The 17,912-nt window shown below is 43.7% G+C and overlaps 1 protein-coding gene across 1 annotated transcript in view; it reads right to left on the bottom strand.

Annotated features, from left to right (window-relative positions):
- Positions 1-17,912, bottom strand: part of EIF2B3 (eukaryotic translation initiation factor 2B subunit gamma) — a 114,558-nt gene that overhangs the window by 30,596 nt on the left and 66,050 nt on the right. The window contains exons 7-10 of the mRNA XM_066625067.1: positions 13,200-13,327; positions 12,073-12,260; positions 4,930-5,007; positions 3,310-3,458 (exon numbers count right to left, since the gene is read on the bottom strand). Of these exons, the coding sequence (XP_066481164.1) occupies positions 3,310-3,458; positions 4,930-5,007; positions 12,073-12,260; positions 13,200-13,327 (543 nt within the window). The remainder of the gene's footprint in view (positions 1-3,309; positions 3,459-4,929; positions 5,008-12,072; positions 12,261-13,199; positions 13,328-17,912) is intronic.

Below are 17,912 nucleotides of genomic sequence, written 5' to 3'. Positions count from 1 at the left end.
CATAAGAAGAGCCCGCAGGATCAGGTCAATGGCCCATCTAGTCCAGCTCCTGTATCTCACAGTGGCCCACATCTATAATAAGGAGGTAGCACATACCCATCAGGGCTAGTAACCCATGATGGACTTTTCCTCCAGAAATTTGTCAAATCCTCTCTTAAAGGCATGTAGGCTAGATGTCATCACCACATCCTGTGGCAAGAAGTTCCAAAGGTTAATTATGTGGCCTAAAAAAAGAAGAGTTTAAGAGCAGAGTCACAAATCATATGATCCTCCTCCCCACTTGCTGCAACTCAGCCAAAGAAACACAGCTCATGCTCAATTCCAGTTGCTATGTACTGAAGGAGTCCACATGGCTACTGTGCAATAGGTAGAAACACATCCAGTTGGTGACTGAACTGTCTCTGCAGCTTGGTTAGTAGTTTCTTCATGATGGCAGAACTCAGTGTGGCCATTTGTCACTGAGCCCCCAGGGAACGTTCCACTGGGAAACATGAACATTTTCCAAGCTCCAGCCTGTCACCTGACTAGCCAGCATCTCTCAGCACTTGTACTGTTCTATAAATTACTTCCTCTAGCAGCTTTTAGCTGCTTAACCCTCCACAAAAAGCCTGGCAAGCATGCTTGTCATTCAGCACATGTGGAACATGCGTTAGTTTATTGCCTCCTGGAATGGAAGAACAAGCAGCACAGTGAAAAATGCATTAAGGAGAAAACTCCCAATCTGGTTTGGCTACATTTGATTCTTCAATCTTTTGATTAAGCGTCAAATCATTGCAAAAGATAATTGCTGTATACTTATTATAGAGAAAGTAACAAACTTTCCAAAAGAACAACATTAATAGTAATATGCAGTCTAATTAAAAACAAAAATAAAGAAGCTGCACTAAAAGTGCTGCTGTGAAGGAAACACTTTATAATTTCATTCTACTTGAAAATGCTGCTGTGAAATCGAGAGCATCCAGCCAGGTGAAAATGTAGTGTTTGGGAAAGTGAATTAACCACAACTCTAGGAGGACGTTCCTCATGTTTTCATAGAGAGGGATTTCCAAATCCTTCTACAACAAATGACTTTTGCAGCACAAAATCTGTTTGGGGATTGGTTGATGAGTTTTCACGTACAGCTGAAGGAGCTTCAGTCTAACATTGAAAAGCACAAACAGATTCTGTAAACTAGCAGTCAACTAAGCAGATGGTTAATGGGGATTTGAAATACTGAATATTTTGGAATGTGAATAGGAAAATATTATTTATCACAATATTAGAAGGCACGGATTAAATTAACACAAAAATATTTTAAGTGTTTTGCTATCCAGTGAACAATTGGCGTTTGGAACTCAGTGTTCACTACAGTACAAACAGGATAAAGAAAAAAAATTCATGATAAGAGAGACATTAATAATTATGAGACCAAAAGACTAGGACATCTTGTGAAGGGTATCTTGACACAAGGAATGGAAAGAGAGGACATTAAGTACTCCAGTGGTCCCGTTATATATCTAGCATTCAGAATTGTTCAGTCAGAGGCAGGAAATTGACTCAGACGGGGAGGAAAAGTTCATCATTATTTAGAAAAATCCCTTTGTATATACACTGAACACCCTCATCTCCTAAGCTATGCATTTTCATAAAAGACCTACTCCTGTCCAAGGCTAAATTCTTAACAGAAAGGAGGCGGTTTTTATCAAGCGTATTTCACTTTCATCCTAACTGCAAAATTCTACAGGCTCAATTTACAAATGAACCAAAATTATCTCTGCTCTAAGGGACTCTGATTTATGGTCTGCTTGAAACCGCTCAAAGTTTGGCAACTAGGCACTATACTCACCTGTAATTTAGTTCTTAAATTGCAAGGTCTTCCAGAGATCTGACATATTGTACTTCCTCTCCTCTACCCAAGCATGTGACTTCACATTTTTAAATGGTTTCACCACCCCCATGAGAGCTATCAGCCAACCTCAAGGCTTGGAGGCAGAGGTCAGTAAAGGCCTGTAGGGCTTTCTGTTCACTAAAACTCACAAGAAGCTGCCCTGTAAAGAGAGGTGGGACCTTCAAATAGCAACAATTATTATGTATCCATTTATCTTTCTAAAAAATAAAAGCTATTTTGTAGAACTGAAAAGGCCAAGTAGCAATATCTGTTGGGGGTAGCCCCAGCCCCACTAACATAAGTTGCTACTATCTGGGAATATCTCCTGTCCCTGTCCCACTGAAAGAAAAAAACAGAGTGCTACTAAGCACTAGCATATCGCTTTCAAAGTGCTTCATGTACATTATCTCAATAATCCATAGAACAGCTCTGTCACTATGTTACACATATTGCAGGGTGGGGCAGAAGGAACGAACAGAAAGTTAGCAGCTTGCCTAAGCACTGAATAAGTCCATGGCAGAGAAAAGATCTGAACTGGGGGCCTTCCTGATTCAGAGCCCAATCCTATCCAACTTTTCAGTGCTGATGCAGCTGTGCCAATGGAGCATTTCATCTTGCAGTGAAAGGCAGTCACGGAGGCCTCCTTAAAGTTAAGGAACATTTGTTCCCTTACTTCGGGGCTGCATTGCAGCTGAACTGGTGATGGAAAGTTGGATAGGATTGGGCCCTCAGTCTCTTACTAGTATACTATATTTACTCAAAGGACAAACATGGGCTTGTCATGCTCAATTGTACTTGCTATCCACAAAGTTCCCAGTGGATTATGACAATGATTGGTTCTATTCCTGTTGCAACAGAGGCATTCCAACAGTTGCAATTCCCCTTACAAAGAATCCTAGGTGTTGTTTTGGTTCCACACCTGCTCTGCTGGCCAAAGCTCTGCTGACTTTATCTTGAAGTGACGGAGGGATAGGGGATTTCCTAAAAAGTTTGTTGGCTTTGCTCTGCTTCTCCGAGAAGAGACTGTGTTCCAGAGGATCAGGTACTCGCACTTTAAAAGGCTGCAATCCTATCCATACTTACCTGGAAATAAGTCAATTGACTATAATGAGCCTTCTGAGTAAACATGCATAGGATTGGGCTCTAAATCAGTCCAGACTAATGCATTTCAAGTATCATATTTCTTTGCTTCACAATATCAGGTCTAGATGGGACTTTTCCTCTGCATCAGCTTTATCTAATTTGTATATTAGCATCGTTATCACTGCAGCTTAATGTTTATTTCTGACTTATCAATCTGCTTTCCATTCTGAAGATGAAACAGCAATTTTCACCCAAGATCACGTATGTCTGGATTCTTTTACATCAGTAGACCCTCATGGATCAGCACCCCTAGTGTATATACTTTAAAACCACAAACATTTTGAGAGAAGACCACCTACCCTTCCTCAATTCTGACAGAGTTCATGATGATGCAGTTTGTAATTTTAACTTTGTCTTTGATCACGCATTGAGTGCCAATGATAGAATGTTTAATCGCTGTCTTCTCTCCCACGTGTGTGGATGCACCCACCATGCTGTCAGATCCAATCTAGAGAGGAACAGAAAGAAAACATGGGCTATCTGCCAGAACTTTAAGCAGTCTTGCAGTAGTTTCTTCCTATTTTCTTTGACAGGGACTGCTGGAACTAATGAGTCCAGAGCAGACAAAGCAGACTCAGGTACGCTTTAACAAAAGTCAACAGGGAAAAGCAGAGGAATGACCCCTTAGCAGAATAACGTGTGAAAATCCAAGGCAGAGCCTGAATTCTGGAAAAAGAACTAGATGTGCTGTATGACTTCCACTCAGTCATCACAATTAAGTGTTTCCATGATCAGACACAATTGGATGTGCTGGATGGGGCAAGGAATAGAGAAACATTCCTTATGGAACCCTGAGAAAAATTCCTGTTGGAACAATGTAAAGTCACCCCTGGTCAGTGGCAATACCGAGCTGGATGGATCAACAGTCTGACTCAGAATAAGGCACCTATTTATGTTCCTAAGCACCAACAATATCTCCACATGAGCAAGGTCTGTTTGTCCCTCTTTAGGGCTGGAGAACACACCACATACCCTACAGGTCAGCTCCGAGGCACCAAAGAGAATAGAGTAACTTTTTCTCAAGTGCTCTCTCTCTCTCTCTCTCTCTCTCTCTCTCACACACACACACACACACACACTCACACACAGAGTAGGCAGCAGTTCAGCAGTTTCAGAGAACACACCACATAACCCTACAGGTCAGCTCCGAGGCACCAAAAAGAATAGAGTAACTTTTTCTCAAGTGCTCTCTCTCTCTCTCTCTCTCTCTCACACACACACACACACACACACACACACACACAGAGTAGGCAGCAGTTCAGCAGTTTCAGAGAACACACCACATACCCTACAGGTCAGCTCCGAGGCACCAAAGAGGATAGAGTAACTTTTTCTCAAGTGCTCTCTCTCTCTCTCTCTCTCACACACACACACACACACACACAGAGTAGGCAGCAGTTCAGCAGTTTCAGAGAACACACCACATACCCTACAGGTCAGCTCCGAGGCACCAAAGAGGATAGAGTAACTTTTTCTCAAGTGCTCTCTTTCTCTCTCTTTCTCTCTCTCACACACTCACACACACACACACATACACACACACACACAGAGTAGGCAGCAGTTCAGCAGTTTCAGAGAACACACCACATACCCTACAGGTCAGCTCCGTGGCACCAAAGAGAATGGAGTGTGCTGTAAATCATAACCTGACCCACTGAATTAGAATAAATCAGAACTGATAAAAATATTCACTTTATAATCTACAAAAGCTGATGAATTTTAAAACCAATCCAATAATGGCCCAACCCAATGGATTAGATATACGTAGTTTGTGAGGAAATTTGACTTGACTAAGAAATGTTGCAGGCTAGATACATCCCAAGTACTTTCATTATAGACATTTAAAATAAAAGGAAATTATGACAACAAAGTGCAGAGTGTCCGCAGACCTGTTTTGTCCTGCCAACTCACATACTCACCAGGCATTTGTCTATGATTTGTGCAGTGCTGTGAACCAGAGGATCTTCTGGACAAAGTACAGGCAGCATTTTAGGAACCTGGAAGATCAAATTCCAAGTCATGAGTTAACAGGCCAGGAATCTTCCCAAGCTGCTGTCCTATCACCAGAGGAGAAAAGAACTCGGTGGAATTTTTGAAATGTGTACATACTCAATAATTTACATTGCAATCCTATACATATCTATTCAGAAGTAAGGCCCACTGGTTAACTCTGAATGCCAAGATTCAAGGGAGTACAGGATACAAGTACAGTAACTTGCTCTTTAGAATGCTCTCTAAGACATCTGGTGGGCCACTGTGAGAAACAGGAAGCTAGACTTGATGAGCCGATGGGCTGATCCAGCAGGGTTCTTCTTACACCCAGTGAGTTCAATGGGACTTACTTCCAGGTCACTATGTACAGATTGCAGCCCCACTCTTATAAAAAGTCATGAAACCTTGGCCACTTTGCAATGCAAGAGAAGATCAAAGCAAAATTCTAGAAGCCAACTTTCAGCAAAGTGCCTTAGAAAGAAAATATTCTGAATACAGTTGGTGCTCAATATCTGTGGGTTTGGTATATCCGCTGAATGGTTCTGAACCTGTGGGGTGGACTACCTGTAGCCCTCTGAACCCGACCAGAGGTGTGCTCTGGTCAGGTTTGGAGAGCCTTCTGAGGCCTTTGGGAGCCTGAAAAGCACAGCTTCAGGTTTTCAATGCTTTTTGGCTCTCAGAAGGACCTGCTGGTCGGGTTCAGAGGCTCTGGGGTGCCCAAATCTGCGAATTCCAACATCTACAGATTTTGGTTTCCATGGGGGTTCTGTGAGTGGAACCCCTGTGGATGACAAGGGCCACCCTGTGTTCAGCAGTGCTGCTGAAAGGGTGGCCTGCATGATGATTGAGTTCTCTCAGCTCCTTGGCAGCATCTCCCTCTCTCACTTCCCTTTGTCTTCCCCCATACTGATCCTTGCCTTCTGAGGCCTCCTTCTGTCTCTCCTTCCCAGAGCCTTGGCAGAAGTGGTACTGCTGAAAGGCTGGTGCTGGAACAGCCCAAATATCATGTGGGCCGGATAGAGACCTTCTGAGGGCCATAATTGGTCCCACAGGCCTTATGTTTGACACTCCTGTTCTAAATGGTTTCAAGAGAAAAATAGACCTGCCAAAGAAAACTTTTATATGCAACTTGGGCTATCGAGATCTTAAGATGCCAGAAGTTGCATAGTAAAATGCTACTGCACCAATATCAGACTGAGTGAAAACAAGGACTAGATAAGTATTTCTTTACTCAGCGCGTGGTCGGTCTGTGGAACTCCTTGCCACAGGATGTGGTGCTGGCGTCTAGCCTAGACGCCTTTAAAAGGGGATTGGACGAGTTTCTGGAGGAAAAATCCATTATGGGGTACAAGCCATGATGTGTATGCGCAACCTCCTGATTTTAGGAATGGGTTAAGTCAGAATGCCAGATGTAGGGGAGAGCACCAGGATGAGGTCTCTTGTTATCTGGTGTGCTCCCTGGGGCATTTGGTGGGCCGCTGTGAGATACAGGAAGCTGGACTAGATGGGCCTATGGCCTGATCCAGTGGGGCTGTTCTTATGTTCTTATGTTCTTAAGTAGAAAAAACAGAAAGTACAAGAGAGACATTGGCTAAGACTAGCCTTCTTGTTACAGACTACCAGAATTACTTCATTTGTTATCCTCTTCATATCCAAAAGGTCAGCTTTGCCAGTGCAGCTTTGCCCTTATCCGGACATTGAAATATGGAGTATTATGAAATTCAGACATTTTTGTCCAAGACTTTGATTTTTAAAATGCAGAAAGTGTGCATAAACCAGCAAAGTGCAGAGCCGAGCAAGCCCCACATTGTGGACTGCAGAAGGAGCATTTGTGAAGTGCGAGCAGAGGAAGTGTGAATGCAGTGTGACTGCAAGGAGCACCTGTGTAGTGTTTTCTTTAGTGTGAACACTAGAAGGTCTTGTGTTCATTCCCACATACAGTGCAAGGACACGCTGTAAGTTCTATTCTCTTCTCTGTGGTATGTACCTGTACAGATATTGTTGAAAAATGTCAAAGAGGCCAGCAGACATCTGTAAGGGTAACAGCGAAAACAGCAAGAGGAAGCATTTCTCATTATATCTATGCAATTATTCTGAAATTCAGTCAACTTTCCATCCCAAGCGGTCCAGATAAGGGATACTCAACCTGTATAAGGACCAGAGGTAACAGATGGGCATATAACTTGCTATATTTAGGCATCAAAGAAGCTAGATGAAGGCTTAAGACAGGGCTTTTCAAATTGGGGCGTCGCAATGTCCCAGCCTAAGGGCCCTGGCCTCTGCCCCCTTAAGGGGCAGGGGCGGAGGGGGGCAGTTATGCGATCACCAGGATCACATTGCTAAGGGGGCTGCAGGAACTAGCATGTACTTACCAGAGCCTGCAGCAGCCATCCTGGTGTGCAGGGAGCCACCGCGATCACTGCACTTTCACTTTTAGCAGGCTGGGGAGCCCTGCAGACGGTTGCACAGGGTTCCCTGCACCCCCAGGACGCTGCTGCAGGGACTGGTGAGTACATTCCAGTCCATGCAGCCCTTTGCCTTCCCCCTGCCCCCGCAAGAACTTACAGAGCTTACCTTCTGCTCCCGCAAGAACTCCCTAAGAGTTTGAGAACCACTGGCTTAAGAGATAATCATGGAAAAGTCATGATCAGCAGGAAGGCAGACATAAGAATCTCTCTACCAGGTGAAACCAAACATGTAGGAGATTAAATTCCAGTTGCTTGAGAAAACATGAAATGAGATAGGAGAGTTTTCTGTTTTGTTATATTCAATCCTGAGTGAAGCTGGCAAGATACAGACATGATGGTTTCCAGCAACAGTCAAGGCAGATTGCTCCGTTACTGTGAGCACACTGCTGGTGGAGAAGTGATCAGTGGGTGAAGTGATTGCTATACACAGAAAATAAAAGGTGAAAGACAGAGCAGGGTTTCCAGGGAGTGCCAGGGTCAAGGGAAGGTTTAGCTTAGCTTTTAGTTTTTCTGAAAAGACCTACTTCCTGTGCTCAGAGTTACTCCCTCCTGCTGCCACCTGCCCACACAAAGGCAGTGGCAAACTTAAAGGTCAATTGAAACAAGCAAAACATTTCCTGACTACAAGGGCAGGGAGGTAAACTGCTGTTCCACTGCTGAAGCATGAAAGACTGCTTATAAGTTACTGATGAAGATCATATAGTGTGTGTACACCATCACATCTGAAGTAGGTATCTGCATAAAAATGTTGGGGAGCTACAGCCAATCATGTCTCCCTCCTGTATATATATTTGTCATGGAATAGGCACACATTCCAACCACAAGCACACACTTTGGCCAGGTTCAGATGATCATCCAAACCAAGGATCTCAAACATAAGGTTCACATGCTAGATATGGCCTATGGAAGCTCTTTATCTGATCTGTGTGATAATTGGGCTCTCCCAGTGCAGCCATGAGCTGCTGAGCTGCGAAGGGATGCCTCAGCTGAGGTGGAGCTGCTGTAGTGGGTTGCTGGGAGAGCCCAATAATGCAGGCTGCTACAGGGCCACCATCAACTGCTGTCAGCTTCTGAGCTGCAAAGTGATGCCGCAGGAGAGGCGTCACTGCTGAAAAGGTAGCCCATGTTATAGTTGGGGTCTCCCAGCACCACCTTTTCAACAGCACTGCTTCTGCCACAGCACTGAGAGGGAGAGATAGGATGAGGCCTCAGAGGGCAAGGAATGGTAAAGGAAGAAGGGGCAGACCAAGAGGCATGAGAGAGGGAGAAGGGAGACACTGCCAAAGTGCTGGGAGAGCCCAACTAACATATGGGCTGCCCTTACAGCAGTGCTACTTTTGCTGAGGCATCACTTCACAGAAAGCAGCTACTGAGTTGTGAAGTGACACCTTGGCTGAAGCGGTGCAGGTAAAAGGGCGGCCTGCATGATAATTAGATACTACCATACCCTGAAAATATGATCAAGATTTACATATTTTCTCTTTTGTCATTTGCAGCTAATGAGTTCCAAGGTGAGAACAAACTGATTACTTCTGGTCATCACTTGCTTAATGATTTCACTCCCAGCCCTTAGCAGGCAGCCCTGGCCCTTAGCAGGTGCCATGAATGCTATTTGCCCACTCTATGAAGTGAGTTTGACACCCCTGATCTAAACTATTGTTTAGATCATCATGAACGAACAGGCAAGCCTTGGGCTTGTGCAAGTGGAGAGGAAACAAGCAACTCTCTTTCTAGTTAGAATAAATGGCATTTGTCATTGTGTCCAAGTTGGGCAAATTGTGGTTTGTTCAATGTACGATTTACTAACAGGTCAGAATTTTAAATTAAGATTCTGGTTTGGAGAACTGCCTGAAGCTGACCTATGCATACAAGGGGTGTAGCCCAACTCACAAAGATTCTGAGTGAAGATTCTCATATTAAAAACAGCCGCAGAGATGTGAAAAGAAGAAACAGCCACCCAGACAAACCCAGATAAAAACAAAATGAACATCTTGTACCCAAACTGGAAGGTGGGACAAAAATTATTAGAATGTCAGAAAAAAAGCACTCCCTTTTAAGGAGTCCTCATTGACATTTGCTTGGACTAGTTTCCTCAGTAATGTTACCATCCTGGAAAGTTAAACATTCCAAAGAAAATCTTCTTTGACCATCAAGACCCGTGTGAGGTTTTAGACATTCGTTGGAATTACCACCCAGGTGCAAACACATTTCTAGTACTGACCCCAAAAGCTGCAACTATTTAGATTTTTTTTTAAAGGAAAAGATAGACAACCCCCCAGTCTTTGATTGGCTCAATCTTGTTAACTTGTTAACAGAGACTGTCAAATGCACTCTTTTCCCAGTAAGTAATGGTCCCCTTTAATTCGTATGACTCAAAAGTAATGATGTTAGCAGCAGTATATCATCTCTCTCATCCCTGATACAAACAGGCCTTTTGTCTACCACCCTAGCTATACCAAGACACATGCTATGATTATTTATTTATTAGATTTCTATTCCGCTTTTCTAAAAACCCAAACTGGTGTACAAATAAACGCATAAAGATAAAACATCAGAATCAACTATTAAAATAAAAACCATTAAAACTATAAAAACAATTAAAAAAACAAAACAATAAAAGAGCAGATTAAAATGTCAGCAGCATAAAAGTTAAGAAGGGGTCCCTAAGGGGTGCCTTCCTCCACAAAGGCCAGGTATAACAGAGGTCTTCAAATCCCACAGGAAACCATATACTGAAGAGGCTGCCCTCAGATCTTCTGGCAGCTGAATCCAGAGGTGTGGTGCCACAACCAAGAAGGTTCTACACATCACTGCCATCCCCCGGCTTCAAATGGTGGAAATACCCTAAGAAGGGCCCTCTCTGATGACCGCAGGGAATGTGCAGGAATATATGGGGGGTCCTTGAGGTATCCCAGTCCTATGCTGTATAGAGCTTTAACAGTCATCACCAACACCTAGAATTGGGTTAGGAAAGGAATGGGCAGCCAGTGTAGCCGCTGGAGCAACGGCGTAGTGGATTCTGCACACAGAGCCCCAGTGACCAACTGAGCTGCCGCATTCTACACCAACAGACCAGGCCACGGTGATCCATGCCACAGTGACATCAAGGCTAGATTATTGTAACACGCTGTATGAGGGGCTGCCCTTGAAAATGGTTCAGAAACTGTAACTAGTGCAGAATGCGGTGGCCCGTGTAGTTACTGGAGGTAGGCGGTTTGACTCTGTCAGTCCACTTCTCCAGTGGCTGCACTGGCTGCCCATTCATTTCCGGGCCCAATTCAAGGTGCTGGTTTTGACCTTTAAAGCCCTATACTACTCTGGGCCAGGGTATCTCAGAGACTGCCTACTCCCATACAATCCGGCCCGTCCTCTTAGGTCATCAAAGAAGGCCTTTTCACAAGTGCCGCAGCCTAGGGAGGTACGTGGGGCAGCGGCAAGAAATAGGGCCTTCTCAGTAGTGGCACCAACACTATGGAATTCCCTTCCCCTTGACTTAAGAACTGCTCCCTTTCTTGAAACTTTTCGGCGAGGCCTGAAGACCCTTCTGTTTAGACAAGCCTTCTGAGTTCCTGGCCTTTTTAACATCTCTTAATATTTTTTAACATCTGTTTACAGGCCTGATCCTTTCTTAATTTGCTGCGCTATGCTCTTATCTGACTAGCTTTTATCTGACTACTATTTTACAATATGTCACAATATGTTATTTTTTTATCTGTTTTAAACTATGTTTTTAATGTGTTTTAACCTTGTTTTGTAAGCCGCCTTGAGTCCCTTCGGGGAGAAAGGCGGGGTAAAAATAAAGTATAATAATAAAAATAATAATAACTGTAACTTTCAAACTATTTTCAGGGGTAGCCCCACACAGAGTGCATTAGTCAAACCAAGACATCACGAAGGCATGGACCACTGTCACCAGATCCTACTAACACAGGTACAGCTGCAACTAGCGCACCAGCCAAAGATGAGCAAAAGCCCCCCTGGCTACAGAAGCCACCTGAGTATCTAGAGACTCCCAGGAGGACTCCCAGGCTGTGAACCTGCTCTTTCAAAGGGAGTGCTACCCCATCCAGAGCAAGTTGTGGGTCTAATACCTGCGTATCCGCCTTTCAGATCAGGACAACCTCTCTCTGTCTTGTCCAGATTTAATTTCAGTTTATTAGCCCTCATCCAGGCCCTGAAAACAGCAACAACTTTCTGACCAATGCCCATCTTTGTCCATACAAAACGGCACCCCTCCAAAAGTATGAGCAGTCTTTGGACACTCAAGCTTTTCCAAATGAGGCAGCCATTACGCAAAAATGCCTCCATCCAACTTCTCCCTATAAAGGGAACCTTGCCACCTTTTGTCACATTTACAAACTGTATTAGAAGCAATTTGGGACCACAGATCCAAAATTCCAGACAGGCTGCATGATATGCCCACAAAAGCAAGAACTAAGTAAGAACTCAATCCCCTTTGCATGACCAAAGGATGTTAGTTCATAGTAGACAGTGCGGTGCCTTCATCTTCTTCAAGTCATGCAATATCTAAAAAGTGTCCCAGTAAAGAAGCAAGATATTCTAGACCTGTGTTGAAAGCCATTTTTTAACTTTTTCTCTCACCTGCCTGTTGGCATCGATGTACAGCCCAAGAGTGTTTACCCGGTAGCATAGCCCCTCTTTCATGATGTGGACATAGCAACGAACCTTCCCTTCGTGGAATGCCTCATTCACATCTGTTCTGCGATTGTTCCAAAGTTTGTCAGCATCCAGTTCAAATAGGTTGTTGTCCTTCAAGAAGCTATAGATATCTGTAGAATACACACAGACCCAAACACACACACAGAGAGAGTGAAAACCACATACAATATTTTGAAAACATTGCTGTGAAATGGATATTCCACATTTTCACATGTATGTTTCCTTGCACAGTACAAAATAGATTTATTTACTCATCTTGTGCCCTGCTTTTCTCCCCAAAGGGCACCCAAAACCAAAATGGCGTGGATTAAAAGGATGGGGTGGGAAGAGAAGCCCTAAATCTCTGTACTTTTCCATGCAAAGGTTCAGCCTTCAGGCGCTTGTATGCTTTCTTAAAGTATCAGGCAATCACCACACCAGAGGCAATTCTCAGAATGACTAAAGTCTAAATTAAATTTCAGTTTCCATCTGCTCCACATCCCTTTTTGAAACAGGTCTTACAGCTGCTGTTGCTTGCACTTGTTCAGGTCTCGCATCAGCATGAGGCATCCTTGGGCTGCTGCTCCAGCCCCAGAACCGCAGTTCTGCTGCTAATACCTGCCCAAGGACCCCTTGAAAGTATTTGTTGGGATGGCACTGTATCCTCCTCCTCTCCCTGCCCTCTCACAAGGGGAGTCTGACCAGGTGCTTCTATGTTAAGGGGCCTCCTTGTCAAGATCCCATTTTCAGATGGGAGGGAAACTTGGAATCAATGGTGGCAAAGAGTCATTCTGAGCTCCTGGGCAAGCTCTCCTTTCAAGAGGGGAGGGGAGGGAGGAAGTGATGATGCAGCACAACTCTTTCATGCTTTTATTTCTGAGAGAGTGAGGTACAGTAGGAGCAAAGAATAGGAAGGGGGCTAAATAGGAGAAATTTTGCTTCTGTCGCCACCTATAGTAGCAGAACGCAACTCAATCCTGGTAGAATACTGCCAGTGGCACCTTGTTGGCTGGCATGAAAGGCACTTTGCTGGGAGACACCCTCAAATCTAGAGCTGGTCCTGTACTAACCTAATGATTTCTGGTCCTTTTTCTTTTGATCCTGGTCTTTGTTTTGCCCTTGTTGCAATGAGGCAGGGTTGGAGAATTGCTTCCTAACCAAATAGGGAATCAGCTCACCCCTGATTGATGTGAATGACCTATAAAAGAAAAATACACATATAGAGAGGAACATTTCAAAAAAGACAGGTAATTTACCAGGTGATTAAGTTGTTCTCTGTGCATTCACACAATTGGATTCTGCACCAGAGTATCTCCAGAATGTTTTTTAGAGCTTTACAGCCCAGTTCTAAGCTGCCACGCTGCCCAGCAGTACAGTGGCACTGAAATGGCCACCGCTGTATCCCTTGGGGTTGAGGTAGCTGCTGGAGTCTTCTTGGGGTAAGGGAACGTTTGTTCCCTTATCCTAGGTAAAGCCCAGCAGCTCCAATGAGTCTCCTTGGAGCTGTGCCACTTCTTGAGTTGGCACAGAACTGAGGAGGCTCATGTTGGGCTAACAGGCTTGGGAAGGGGCATAGGATTTGGTGGCCCCTCCAGGGCCCAATCATCCCCTACAGCTGTCCTCCCTCTGCCCAGTTCCACCCTCCCTCCCACCTTCCCCCCGACTGGAAAAGCCTCACTCCCGGCCAGCATTAGCGCTTACCACTGGCCACTTGGTGGATGCGTTGTCCAGGTGTTGAGGCCCAGTGCCGACTGGCGCTGGTCTCAGTGCCAATAATGTGTCCTCTCCACCAGTGCAGAAGTGCTTTATAGCACTCTTGCAACAGCGGTTGCCGGGGCAGTGAGATGGCCACCAGTACTGCCTGGCAATAGGATCAGGTGCTTAATTAAGAAAGTTTGTGCTCCTGCCCCTCTCCTTCCTCTTCTCAGAGAGAAATGGCATCTGTACACAGGCTGTGAGAAGTGGGAAGAATGCCTTCCTGCTCAGTTCCTTCTACCCAGGCTCAATAGGTCAACTAACAAGACAGAAATAGCTGGTGTAGAGGTAGGAGGTTTGGTAATCAGAGTCTCTTCACCAACATTTTGCTTCTTCTTCAACACATCAGTACTATACAGGCCTGAGGGGACAGAGGATGCTTGGTTTTGATCCTTAGGCCATTCCTTGAAGCGTATGGAAGTCCATTTGGTGATGTGTTTGGCCTTTACAAGTGGGGCCAAATCATGCCTTTGCTGCTAAGAGCAGAGGCCATCTCGAAAGAGGTGACTGCTAAGGCCTGGATGGAAAGCAAAGTGCAGAGACTAAATGTAAGATTTAATTGAGCTTGGTTAGTGAACTTTGGTAGTAACTATAGCTCTCGACCTTGTGTTTCTCACCCGGACAAAAACAGGCAACTGTCATACTTGCCAGTGTGAGAACTTTGCTCCCACAACTGTGGCACTTTTAAAACTCTTCCCACACACAAACAAAAATCAAAGCTAAGCCAACCAGCTGGAAATACTAAGTAGAGGAAAGAAATAGAGGAAAGTTACTGAGCACAGAGAGGAACGTCAGAGAAGATTCTCAGTGATGCTGTTGTTGTGGGTAAGAAGCAAACCGAATAGGAGAACACCCAACCCACCCCAATATATACATTGAAATCTATTCTCTCTGCCCATGAAGGGGGATGAACACTAGAGATGCTTCTTTCAGGTACCAAGAAACTAACTATGGTATTGCATAAAAAATCACACATGCATACAACATGCTGTTTATGTGCCCTTTTACAAAGCAGAAGTATTAGCCATTTCTCAGATTTTTTGTTTAACTGGCTAGAATTTAAAAAGCCAAGTAGCATTTTGCAGCAAGTAGTATTCATTAAACAGGTGTTCTCTTTTTTTGTACTAGAATCATAATTCTAATTGCCATAGCTTGTATTGTCACACAAACAAATATAGGGTGAGAAGATTAAAACCATCTTCGAGGTATTCCAATCTTCCCCCCCTCTATTTTTATAACTAGGACACCTGGGACTGATTTGCTCCCTCCTTGAATCTGTAGCGGTCCTGATTTGTTTGCCTCACAGAATGAAGCAGTCAGTTAAAATGACTTCTTATTAGGATAACTCTACTTGTTTAACCCGCAGTTGCTGTCAAGATTTATTGCATCAATACAGTATTGGGGTCAAGTTTTAAAGACCTGGGTGATTATACTAAGTATCAAACCATTTGTACATATAACAATTAATGCTTTATTGAGAAATGCAGTTTTTCTGGGCCACAAGGAAGGTTCCAACTGAAAAGAAAATGTTTTAAAATTTCACTTCATAAAGTACTAACTTCTAGAACTGTTTCTGGAGACACAAAGAAATTTTCAAAATACTGTAGAGAAAATATAGTATCATAATTCTTTATGCTCTTTCCTCACTAGAAATGGAAACAATAACTTCTGTTTTAAGCATCTATAGACATAAAGAATAACTAAAACATTAAACAGCATTTTGGGGGTCATTTTGACCCCTAGCCCTTTATATCTGCGGTTTTTCAGTTGTTCTAAGCTGCAATTGTATATACACTTCCCTGGGAGTAAGTTCCATTGAACTCAATAGGACTTGCTTCTGAGAAGACACACAGGATTGTGTTGTTAGTCATTCAAATAAGGGCAGAAGCTATAAGGGCATATACAATTTTTTTAGGAGGCCCTGAAATTCCACATAGTCTTCAAAATTCATCATAATTGAGGAATACTTGGTGCATGATGTTGCAGAAGACTTACATAATTTTTTTCAACAATAAATGGCCCCTAGGAACTCATTTTTAAATCCAGGGCTAAGACTGCATGCTCCTGGGTCATACATGGCTCTTTCCTTTGGGGGTGGAAAAGGAATTACCCCAAAGCAGGCACCCAAAGGAGATCAGGAAAGCACATTATTGGAAGAAACTCCTTACATGGTTCAATGGATTCTTAGCAGATGCAGAGAAAAAGTGCAGGATACAGTGAGAACAGTTTTGTTCTCATTGGCCATTTCCAAGGACTATATTGCATATTACAAATTGGTTCTCTCTATAAGCTATCTGCAAATTTGCTTATCTGTGAGGAGCAGAACTGCCACCTTCCTCTTGTGATCTGTAACTCTGGTCTCATCTGCAAATATTGTGCTGATGCAGGGGGAGGCTTGGCGCAGCTATGGGGGGGCAGAGGCTCCGCCCAGCTATGAGAAGGCAGGTGGGGGTGAGAGAGGTTACAGGAGGAGGAGAAGAGACAGTGGCCTCCTTACGAGCAGAAGGAAGTGCTGACATTGTGCAGGGGGGAGAGAAAGAGTATATTGTATATGGCCGACAGAGAAGAGTATATTGTATATGGCCGATAGTTTTTTACAAAACTGTCTGGACTGGGTCAATTTTCAACATCAAACGAGTATTGGTATTGGCCCATGCAGAATTGGACACATTTGCGTCTGCTTCCAGACTGGCCCCACCATCTTGGGCATGAAGCATCAGATGTAGGAGATGGTAATCCCTTGCTATCACTCAGCCCCATAGATTTCAAGTTAAGATCCAGGCCCATAAAGTTCATGGGGTGTATGGTGAAGATGGTTCCCTGGAACCTGACTCCATTTTCCAATAGGCTCAATGATTCAGTATCCACCAGGAACCTAATGCTAGCAGATAACAATAACTTACTGTATTTTTTCAAACATGGAAATCAATCTTTGAACTGGAAACAAGTATTTATATGGCAGCCTATGAAGTGCAGCGTCATCTCCGGTTCAGGTATCAGGAAGCCCTTGTGGTATTAGCTTCCTGATGTGTCTGTTCCATCCATCACATTTTACAGGACACACACTTTTTTCCTACTTTGAGATGGTCAGAAAGACTAATATGTAAAAAGGCCCAGAGGAAGAAAGATATTGGATTAGATCTGAAGCCAGAGTTTATTTTTTCAATTTCTGACTTCTATGAACTATTTCAGCTTTGATCCCTAGGTCTACTGTAAAGATTAAACCCAGCATTTTCCTGGCATTGGTACCACTGAGGTTTTTAACCAAAGTTTCAGAATTGTACCCTATAAATTTTTAGGCACAGCCTGTGAAGCAATCTGAAGCATCCCCAAAATAATCACATTATTTTGTCATCATCTGAACCTCCATTACTGTACTTTGCAATCTGTCCTTAATGAGTGAAATAATTACAGCACTTAAATTAGCTATAATTCAAGAGTTAATGACAAATTCTTCATTCCTCAGTCACAAAAATCTCTCCCTGCTGTTTATAATCTGCACACTATGGTTCCTCCCACCCCCTAGCTCTGCCTTCTGCCATGGCATGTGGGTGTGCAGATGGGCAGTTTACTAGCTTAAAATGTTTGCATGCAAGCTGTGCTATTCAGCCACGATTTCCTGCTTGGGTTTTATGCTCTGTCCAAAACCGACAGTCCTATATTTCCCTCAGAGGCTGGCCAGGGCAATTATGGATTCATTACATATAAAATCTCAATGCTTGGCAGAGGCTAGCATAGTCTGATGCAATGAATACCATAGCCTAGCAGGGAATAGCTGAAAACAGCAAGATGGCAAATTTGTGCTGGGATGTGAATCTGATCTTGGCATTTCGAATATTTGCATCCTCCCAAGCCATCTACCTGGTGTTATACAGCCCCATCGTTTAATTTTAAAAGGGAGGGGGGTTGATAAATTCTTTTGTAGAATGGCAATGTTCACCTGCTTCCTTATTTCTAGAACTTTGCAGGAAAAAAACAAGCCACATATGAATGCTGGTCATCAGGTGCCAGTTAAGCACTTGTGTGGG

The sequence above is a fragment of the Tiliqua scincoides genome, chromosome 4, assembly GCF_035046505.1.
Source record: "Tiliqua scincoides isolate rTilSci1 chromosome 4, rTilSci1.hap2, whole genome shotgun sequence".
Classification (NCBI taxonomy): domain Eukaryota; kingdom Metazoa; phylum Chordata; class Lepidosauria; order Squamata; family Scincidae; genus Tiliqua; species Tiliqua scincoides.
Note: the sequence above shows the minus strand (reverse complement) of the source record. Positions and strands in the feature narration are given on the sequence as shown.